This window comes from Lipotes vexillifer, unplaced genomic scaffold (genome assembly GCF_000442215.2).
Source record: "Lipotes vexillifer unplaced genomic scaffold, Lipotes_vexillifer_v1.1 scaffold72, whole genome shotgun sequence".
Classification (NCBI taxonomy): Eukaryota; Metazoa; Chordata; class Mammalia; order Artiodactyla; family Lipotidae; genus Lipotes; species Lipotes vexillifer.
The window spans coordinates 2,819,493-2,830,831 of NW_006769482.1; the positions used below are offsets into that span (position 1 = coordinate 2,819,493).

Genomic DNA, 11,339 nt, shown 5'->3' on the forward strand with positions numbered 1-11,339 from the left:
ATGCAAATGTGTTACAGTGAGCATATAATGAGGCTCAAGGTCTACTGGAGATCCAGTCTTCTACCTAGTTGGTTCTTGGGCCTAGTTGGTTCAAACTAGTTTTGTACATAATTAAATTTTGTTTTTCTCCTGTTACTCTCATGTCAATGTAATTATTAGGACTGTTACTGAGTCCAAGTTCGCTCTGCTCACCACATGACAGGCCAATAAATAGGGAGACAAAGAGTTGGGGCAAGGAATAGTGACTTATTCGGAAAGCCAGCAGACCGTGAGGATGGTGGACTAGGGTCCCCAAAAAACCATCTTATTGGGGCCTGGATGACAGATTTTTTTATAGAACAGAGACGGGGAGGAGGTGAGGGAGTAAAGTAAAAAGGCCATTTATCTTGCCATATCGGAGGGGATGTGTTAATTTCTTCTTTTCTGCAGCCATTCACAGGTGGGCAGGGTCAGAATGTCTCTCTGTGGGCTGAACAAAGGCCTTTTAGTTTAACAGTCAGGCAGAGGGGCATGGTTCCCAGTTGCAGGCCATTACGTATGCGTATGCTTACAGCTATAGACAGTGATTATAATAACAAAAGCAAAGAAAAGCAAAGGTTAAAGTAAAAGAAACATAACCAACATGGAGTCGGAATTGGCTCTTCTCTGTTATAGGTCAGCCAGAAGAACCTAGAAGGGTAGAGGAAAATTTTTCCTCCCCAACAGTATCAATAAGTTTCAAAACTCCACGATTCCAATGTGCAACAAAATTGGAGTATAAGTAGATTACAACCTTGCTACTCAAACCATGGTCAGTGGGCCAGGAGCATTCATAGAACCTAGGAACCTGTTAGAAGTGCAGATTCTTAGGCCCCACCCCATCCTGCTGACTCAGACTCTGCTGAAGCACAGGTCTCAAGTGCTTTATTTGCACATTAAAGCTTGATAAGCACTGGATGGGATGCCCTTTAATGGGGCCTAATGGGGCCTGCTGGTTGTTAATTATTTCTGTAAATGGAGAAATCCCTGAATAATGTAGTATTAATGATCTTGGGAGGGGGAGGAGGGGTGGAGTGTGCCGAGAGCCAGACTGGAGAGAGCTGTTAAAGAGGCTTAAAGAAACTGAAAGGTTCTGGCTGATTGCTGTATCTGCATAGATTAATTTTCACACTGCCACAGACCTTCGAAAGAGTCTTACATAGTCCTAGGGGTTTTATTTCCATTGAAGGCTCAAAATGTGACAAGATAGCTCCAACTGCTTTGTGCTTATAGTTAATTTAATTCTCATGGCCACTCATGCTGCGGATGCTAATGATTCCCATTTTGCAGAAGCACAGGGAGGTTAAGAACCTGCCCACGGTCATCTAGCTATTCAGTGGCTGAATGATGGTTTTGTTTTGTTGATAGTTGTTGTCTTTCAAAATCAAGTCAGGTTTATTTTATAGTTGGTGTTGAGAAGAAGGAGTAAGGACCAAGGGTGTCAAACAGAAATTGTGCCCAGGAACAGTGCTGGGGCTTTGTACATCAACTCCACTTAACAGCCTGGCTTTCCTGAGGAGGCCAGGAGATTTGGGGGAAACAGGATCAAAGAGGAGTTTTTCTCCACTTCACTACTCCTATTCTAAGACAAGGAGGGGCCCTGATCCTACTCCTTCCCTCTCACCTCACTCTGCCCGGAGCATCATGTCAGCCCAGTGACAGACAGTGAGGAAATTTCCTTACAACACCGCAGGGCAGCTGCGGTTGCCGACCCCAGACCTGCAGGGCCTGACAATCTGCTATGTGGTCAACAGGTGTTAGAAAGCAGCTGCAGAAGAACTAGGGCAAAACCATCACAGACCCACTATGCCCTGAAGAGTAAGAAATACCACCACCTTCCAGCCGTGTGTCAGAACCGAAGCTTTATTTTCAGAATATCACTGGCAACTAGAAACTTGTATGCAAGAATGATTTTTACAACTGTAAGTAAAATAGATAATGGAGCTGTAACGGTAAATACACCTTAAATATAAATATACACATTGCTATCCCACATGTATAAAAGTCATGCTCTGTAAATGTTCTGTCCACACACTGTCTTTGTGGGGCACTGAATTCCAGGATGGATCTTTGAGGGTTTACATGTGTCCCATTAGTTATGGACATTTCCAGAGAGCTTATGTAGGAGCAACACGTTACAAATTTTGAAAAAAAAAATTAAGTATCACAGAGCATTTTGGGGGTATATTTAATACTTCTGTTCTATAAAGAGAGCATTTCTTAAATATTACAAATGGTGAAACAAATATACTAGCTTACAGATATGTACAATGTATTACTTTATACTTCAAAATGCAGGAAGATAAATTATAAATATTATATATATATATAATTTTAGATCTAATGAACAATTCAATGTTGTTCTTGTGTTGGTCTTGCTGTATTGCATGCATGCCCAGGGCACGCCCATGGCTTGTCATCAGATGGAAGAGGGATTGGCAGGGACAGAAAGGGACCCATGGAGCCCCAAGCTTATTCCCGGAGTGCCATCTTCAAAGCAATATTTTGAGTTTTGTAACTTACTGTGGCAAGGTCAAAATCTTCTGTGTCCATATGCAATGCAGGACGGGTCCTCAAGAACCACAACTACTTATTAGGGGACTGGCCCACATAAATGCTAAAAACATCTGGTTCAGTGGCACTAACTCCTCGAGCCCTGAATGTCCATTGGGGAGCTCCGAAAATATTATTTTGAGATAATCATCTATATCCTCAGTGCAGTTCATAAAAAATGATCTCAGAATAAAGACCCATGATTGAAGCATCAATGGCCTTCCAATAAACTCACAGGCAAAATACAAAGGAAGAAAATGTGTCCTGAACGAGATCAGATTTTCAATAATTAACAAGCTTCTCATATTGATCAAGCTGTACACACTTAAAAATGTAGACAACGCCTTGAGAGGGCTAAATGAATTTCTAACTTGGATTAGGAAGAATGGGGCAGTGACAGGGAGCCCACACACTGAGAGACTTACGGACATTACAGCCTGTGGCAGACATCACATTTTACCATTAGTTTAACCCACCCAAGATCTCTAAAGTTCATTTTGGCCATGAAGTCCTGTTTCTTCTTCCACTTAACCCATATCCAGATTACAAATGGATGACATCTCTCTGAGAATAGAAATAGAAAAAAAAAAGGTAGGGACAATTTGAAAAGCAAATGTTCTAGAAAACACACCAATGAGATCTCACTGTGAAGGCTGTGGAACAGCCACTTGGAACAGAAGGAGCCCATCAGAAGGTGTGTCCATTGGGATTTGGAGAGGGATTTGGTGGCACCCAGGCTACTTCTCTACCCTCCCTGCCCAAGTTCTGTTCTAGGAGGCCAGAGAGGTGGGCTGACCATGGAGCCAATGGTTCTCAAAGTACCTCCCACACACTAAATACATCACAAGGATGACTTATTAGCAGAGGAGAGGGAATGAGATGAAGGCAAGAAAATTTAACCAGAAAAAGGTTAATTTAGGATCTGTTGAGAGCACAGAACTGCCCACTAGTTGCTGTAGCAGGAGGCACAGGAAAGACACAGCAAGTGCAGGAGAGAAGGGTATGTGCAAACGTCCGAACTTGACCATCCTGCCCCAGCTGGGTGCTGCTGCCCAGAAGCCGAGAAGCTCCCCTTACATGATCCTGAGGGCATCACTCTCTCTGCCTGCCAGGCAGGCAACAGGAAGGTGTGCTGAAAGGGAAAATTCCAGAGGAGGCCTGAGTGGGATGCAGACTGGAACAAACAGGAGAATTTACAGGCTCTGTCAGTGGGAATTTTCAGGAAGCAGAGCCAAAGCAGCCTTGAGGACGGCAGAAGAATAAGCTGAGTGGGCTATGTCCGGCCTGTGACAGAGCCTGCCGGACCCATTTCCACCTAGCATGCAGGAACCAGCAGTGGCCGTAATTTGGTTTGAAGGATTGAGGATGCACACGAGATCATTAGGAGGAAAAGATAATCATTTTCAGAGTGAACCCTGCATTGAACAGCTCTTAGAAGACATTTCTAATGGAACATGCACGATAATCTATTACTTGAATGCATTTCCCAGGAATATACTCGTTATAGATAGTCATCAAAAACACAGTGAACAACCTTTGTTTCAACGTATTTCATTAAGATGCAAAGTATGGCACAGACAAGTCCGTGTCTTTTAGAAAATGGATGTGGCTTTTGGTCTTCGGATGGCCTTTGTTGGCTGTTACCCAGTTGGACACAGATCGAGATACTGAAAAGAAGAAAATCATGTTGGAGGACAAAAATGTCTAAAAAATAGCTACTTTAATTGCTTTTATTTAAAATCTGAGGGCTGGAAGAGTTATAACCCTCATAGGTCAAAGGAAGGAAACTTCACATTTCTAAAACTCTCACAATATAACACACGGGAGCGTTATTGCGATGTTTTAGTATTGTCCACAATATCGTTACGCAAACATTTTAAACAGAAATTGAAGAATTTCTGACAGAGCGGCACACTCTTAGTGAATTCATCATTGTATGTGAAAAGAAATACCCTAAAAGGCTAAAACGATACCTGCTAATAACTAGACTTAGTGAGGTGAGGACCTCGCCTCAGAGTGGCAAGGCTCACAGGTCAGCTGGGAACTGACAGTGAACATCGTCTGGTGGGTACAGAGGCTGTGTTATTTTTAATTCAGTAAAAGAACCATGGAACCGAACAACTTTGGCCTGGTCTTCTCACCTCTTCCCACCCCTCCCCTCCCCAAGGGCTGTCACTGGCTTATGAGCAGAGGGGATGCCTGGTCTGGGGGTGGTGCTTGCAGCTCTGGGTTAACATGATCTCACATGTATGCAGATAGTATTTCCCCCTATCGGCACACGCTGCTTCCGAGAGCACAAGCCCTCACGCCTCCTGATGGCGAACGATGCCTCCAGAAATGGCTGGCACCCCATTCGTTTCCCTGTGATGCTGAGCATGTTAGTTTTCATTTTAAGCATTTGTCAGATTCCCTGATTCTGGAGAGGGGGTGCTTACTGGTGGTGGTGTAAAATGCCCTCTGAGGACAACAGCGCACATCTCAGTCAAAATGCAATATTTAACACGTGGGCATCTGACATGCTACCCTGACGACTGTGGGTTTCACGTGGGGGGGAGGGGAGGAGAGGGAGACACACAATTGCTGCTCCCATGGGAGGGAGTTCACATGATCACACACTTGCCCTTGAGCTTTTCTTTCCTCTTCTGCTGCTTGCTCTTTTTCCCATCTATCTGGAGGCTCACGGTCCTGCGCTTCTCCAGGTTGAGCAGCTCCTGGAAGAGCTCCTTCACATTGTGGTTGAGCTTAGCTGAGGTCTCCATGAAGGCGCACTTCCACTTGCGTGCCAGCGCCTCGGCCTCGCTGCTCTCCACCTCGCGGTTCGGGCTCTCGTCACACTTGTTCCCCACCAGCATGATGGGGATGCTCTCCACATCCCCTTTGATCTCACAGATTTGTTCATAGATGGGTTTGAGCTCCTCCAAGGACTGCCGGCTGGTGATGGAGTAGACCAGAATGAAGGCATGCCCTTTGGAGATGGACAGCCGCTGCATGGCAGGGAACTGGTGGCTGCCCGTAGTGTCCGTGATCTGCAGGGTGCAGATGCTCTTGTCACAGCTGATGACCTGCCGGTAGGTGTCTTCCACAGTGGGGATGTAGCTCTCCCGGAATGTACCTTTCACAAACCGCAAGACCAGAGAGCTCTTGCCAACACCACCTGCGCCGAACACGGCCACCCGGTAATCGTTGCTCTGCTCTGGCATGTTGCTTGAGGGCTCCAACGATCAACTAGGAAGCACCTAGCAAAGGAAGCAGATGTTGTTTGAGAGAATTAGTAAAAGAAAAATCTAGGAAAAGGTTGCTTTACCCTCTCTTGATAGCTTAAAACAAAATTGAAATGGTACAGTTTGCTTTCACTTTCCCAACACAAGAACAATTCAAATTTCGTTTTATAATTCTGTAATTCTAAATCCAATAATTATGGCTAATCCCCAGTTTTCAACAGGGCTGTTGATCTACTGAGTGGCTAACTGGAGCCAGTCTATTCCTCCTTATTGGACCATGGTTCTGAGCAGCATTGCTCTCACATCACCCTGTGCTCAGGGAAAAGATGCCAAGTCAGCCCAAGGGAAGCAGAATCCAGGAAAGGTAATGGGGAAATGGAAATTAACCAAGCCCCAACATACACACACACACACACAATCACAATCACAGCAGATCTTTACTATTTAACCTGAAGTACTGTGAACACCCAATACACTGGTCATAATATGTAATTTTTTTAAAGTACAAGGCGGGGGTTAAAGGCGAGGAGAATGCAATTTTTACTCAGTGTTTATATTAACTCATGAAATCCTCACCAGCCTGCAGAACTGGTGTCATTATCCCTGTTGTGAAATGAGGAAACACAGAAGGAATAGGGGAATATAATGTCCCCAACTTCACACAGCCAGTGAGGCAGGGATGCAAACTGCAGTATCTCTGTCCCACAGGCTGCTGTCCCACAGGTTGCTGGACAGAGAGCTGGTCACAGGGGCCTGGGCACTACTCAGGCCATGGTGTGGACTCTCATTTAGCAGTAGAAGTTGACAGTTAACTAAGAAGCTTGGAGGGTCCTTTTATTAATCAAATTTAAAATGATTATGGGTGCTCTATTTTTAAGAATTATAAGAAGTCAAGTGTTACTAAGATAGTGATATAAACCACTATTAATGGTCATTAAAATGGAGTAGAATGGGGTTTCCCTTCATCACAAACATCACCCGTTTCCTGACATACAGATTATCAAACATCTTTCATCCCGTTCCTTCTTTCGTAAGAAAGGACATATGACATGCAAAAAGTAGAGACTCAAGAAACAGCCAACATTTTTAAAACAAAGTAGACACGTAATACGGTAATGTTAAGTATGGAACCCATTTTCTCCAGGCAACATTGTGCTGACTTTCACTTTTCTAATCTTAGAGTAACCAAGGGACAGTAATAAAAGGCATTGCTCAAAGTCATTCTCAGAGACTGGTAAAAATTAAATATAATTAGCCATGGAAGGAAATGGGTATGTGCAGCTAATGTCTACTGGCAGACAGATCAGATCAAAGCCCAGGACTGTGGCATCTCATCTCCTGATTTCTTTCTGAGTTCACCATGTACATCTGCCTGCAAATCTGCTCAATTGAATACTCAGCTGCTCTGTGCGCACTTGGTATCCCTAACCTTGCAAAAAACCAAAGAAGCATCTATATGTATATACATACATACATATATGTGTATGTATGTATAACTGATTCTCTTTGCTGGACACCTGAAACTAACACAACATTGTAAATCAACTATACTTTGATGTTTTAAATGGTTACAATTTTTTTTAAAAAAGAACAAACTGAACCCAAAGGAAGAAAAATGAAAGATTAGATTACAATGGAAAGTAATAAAGAATAGAAAACCAACAGAACAAATTAATAGAACCAAAATCTGTTCTTTTGAAAATATCAACAAAATTAATTTTTGCACTAGACTGAACAAACAAAACAGTGAGAAGACTCAAATTATTAAAATCAGGAATGAAAGAGGAAACATTACTGATCTTGCAGAAATGAAGATTACAAGGGCATGACCAACTGTAAGCCAACAAGTTAGATTCCTCAGATAAAACAGATGGAAACTACTCAAGTAGACACAAGAAGAAATCAAAAATATGAATAGAACTTTAATTGGATAGTAATCAAAAAACTATCTAAAAAGAAAATGCCCAGGTCCAGATGGCTTCACTGGTGAACTCCAGCAAACATTTAAAGAAGAATTAATACCAATTCTTCACAGCCTTCCAAAAAACTTAATAGGAGGAAACACTTCTTAATCTTTCTGAATCCAATATTATCCTGATACCAATACCAGACAAAGATGTCATGAGAAAACTACAGACCCATTTCTCTTATGAATATAAATATAAAAATCAACAAAATACTAGCAAATTGAATCCATCAATATACAGAAAGATTATACATCATAACCAAGTAGAATTTATGCCAGCAATGCAAAGTTGGTTTCATATATATACATATATATATATATATATATATATATATATAAAACATGTATATAATGTAACACACCATATCAATAAAAGACAAAAACCATGCTACCTCAGTAGATACAAAAAATTGACAAAATTCAGCACACCATTATCTTAAAACAAAAACACCTAAACCAGCAATAAAAGGGAACTTCCTCAACCAGATAATGGGCATATAATGAAAAATACCAAACTAACACAATACTTAATGGTAAAAGATTGAATGCTTTCTCCCTAGGATCAGGAAAAAGAGTTTCCACTCTTACAGCTTCTATTCAACATTTTACTGGAGGTTTTAACCAGGAGAATTAGGCAAGAAAATGAAATAAAAGCCATCCAGATTGGAAAAGAATGAAACAAAACTATATTGCAGGTGGCATGACTTTGTAGATAGAATATCCTAGGGACTCCACTAAAAACTATTAGAACTAATAAAATAGTTCAACAAGTTTTCAGAATACATACCCATTTAAAAATTAATTGTATTTCTACACACTTGAGATGAACAATCTAAAATTAAGAAACTAATTCCATTTACAATATCATGAAAAAGAATAAGATACTTAGGAATAACCTTAACAAAGAAGTACAAAATGTATACTCTGAAAGTTACAAAATATTGTTGAAAGAAATTGAAGACCTACATTAGTGGAAAGACATCCATGTTTATGTATCAGAGGACTTAATTTTGTTAAGATAGAAATAGTCCCTGAATCACCTACACATTCAATGCAATCCCTAAGAAAATCCCAACTGACTACTTTACAGAAATTGACAAGCTGATCCCAATATTCACAGGAAAATTCAAGAGACCCAGAATAGTCAAACCAATGTTGACTGAAAGAAAAAAAGAACAAAGTTGGAGAACACATACTTCATGATTTCAAACTCACTACAAAGCTACAATAATCAAGACAGTGTGATATTGGCACAGGATAGACAAATATATGAATGAAAAACTTCAGAGTTGAGAAATAAACTCTGACTTTTACAGTTAACTTATTTTTGAGAAGGATGTCAGAAAATTCAATAGAGAAAGAATAGTCTTTTCAACAAATGATGCTGGACAACTGATATTCACATACAAAGGAATGAAATTGGATCCCTCCCTTATACCATATACAAAAATTAACTCAAAATGGATCAAAGGCCTAAATGTAAGACCAAAAACTATAAAACTCTTAAAAGAAAATATAGGCATAAATTTGTGATCTTTGATTTGGCAATGGTTTCTTTGGTGTGATATCAAAAGCATGAACAAGATTAAAAATAGGTAAATTTGACTTCAAGAAAGTAATAGGCAACCCAGAGAAAGGGAGAAAATTTCTACAAATCATATATCTGACAAGTGATTAATTCCAGAACATATAATAAACTCCTGTCATTCAATAACAGCAAGGAAAACACCCAAACTAAAAATGAACAAAGCACTTGAATAGACATTTCTCTAAAGAAGCTATACCAATGGACAATAAGCACTTGAAAAGATACTCAACATTACTATTACTAATTATTAGGGAAATGCAAATCAAACCACAATGAAATACCACTTCACTGCCACTTGGAAGACTTTAACAAAATCACAAATTAAAAAAAAAACAAAAACAGAAAATAACAAATGTTGGCAATGTTGTAGAGAAATTGGAACACCTGTGCATTGCTGGTTTCAATGTAAAGTGGTATAGCTGCTTTGGAAAACATTCTATCACTTCCTCAAAAGCTTAAACAGAATTACCATAAGGCCCAGTGTTTTCCATAATTCTATACCCATGGGAAATGAAAACACAGCCACACAAAAAATTGTATGTGAATATTCATAGCAACATTATTCATAATAGCCAAAAAGTGGAAAAACCCAAATGTTCACCAACTAATGAAGGGATAAGTAAAATGTGGTAGATCCATACAATGAAATATTATTCAAGAATAAATAGATATGAAGTACTGATACATGCTATAGCGTGGATAAGCCTTGAAAATATGATGCTAAATGAAAGAAGCCAGTAACAAAAGACCACACATATTGTATGATTCCATTCATATGAGACATGCAGAATTGCAGATTTATAGAGAGAAAGGGTATTTGTGGTCTCCTAGGGTTGGGGTGACATGGGCATTGGGGAGAAATGGGAAGTGACTGGACAGAGTTTCCTTTTGAGTGATGAAACATTCTAAAACTGACTGTGGTAATGATTGCATGACCCTGTGAATATACTAAAAACTACTAAAGCGTATACTTTAATTGGGTGAATTATATCTCAATAAAGCTGTAGTTTTAAAAAAGACATTGTATAGGGCAGCATTCCACTGTATGTGATAACATTGTCTACTGATTCTGAAACTGATTCGGTGGGAGAAATAATGTGCTAAACGTTAACAGGCTCGGCTTTATTCCTAATAGCCAGATGATGGAAACAACACACATCTTCACAGTAGAAATGATAAGCAAAGAATGGAATATTCATACTATAAAAAGAAATACACTGAATTAACTTATTCATACCATAAGAAAAAGCAACGCAAAGAACAATACAAAGAATAATACATGCAACAACCTGGTTGAATCTGACAGTTGAGATGTGCTAGGCAGCCTGCTGGGTGCTAGAAATGTGCATATTTTCACATGGGTGGTGGTTACAAAGGTGTTAACACTACACTGTTATAAGTTATAAGGTGGTTATACAGATTATTCTGAATGATTTTATTCTTTTAAAATTATCATGGAAATAAAATCACAATTTTTTTAAAAAATTAAAAAACTGGGAAATCTAATAGGATTCATTCTCAGACCCCAGTTAAAGGAATACTATTGTTAGAGTTCAAGTATGATAGACCTGGAAAGTAAGGCTTTGATTTTGGAGACTAGGAAGTTGTTCAAAGATAGGGATATTGAATAATATTCCCCAAACTGAGACTGAAAAATGAAGCAGGCAACTCCATAAAGTAGAATTATGAAGTTTATTGAAGTGAACTTACATACAGGTTGGATCAGGCAGACAGCAATCCAGAAGCATTCACAGCTGCATTCCACCCTGCTGAGAGGGGTACAGGGGAATTTAAAGGGGCCAAAGTGAAATATAGAATCTGACTACCAAGTGAGAAGCACGTCTGTACCTGTCAGGAACTGGGAATTTTTCCTCCCCAGCGGGGGTCTCATGAACATCTGTGCCAGCAAAGGCACTCTTCCAGTTTTCACATCAGATGAAGGCAAGGGTAGAAGTTGATAGGAAACTTATCTGGCTTGGATGTATTCTTTGTG

General features: G+C 40.0%; 1 protein-coding gene across 1 annotated transcript; it reads right to left on the bottom strand.

The window, feature by feature from the left end:
- Positions 1 to 5,171: 5,171 nt before the first annotated feature.
- On the bottom strand, positions 5,172 to 5,771 carry DIRAS2 (DIRAS family GTPase 2). Its single transcript, XM_007445624.1, has one exon. The coding sequence runs from the start codon at positions 5,769 to 5,771 to the stop codon at positions 5,172 to 5,174; it is 600 nt and encodes a 199-aa protein (XP_007445686.1).
- Positions 5,772 to 11,339: the final 5,568 nt, after the last annotated feature.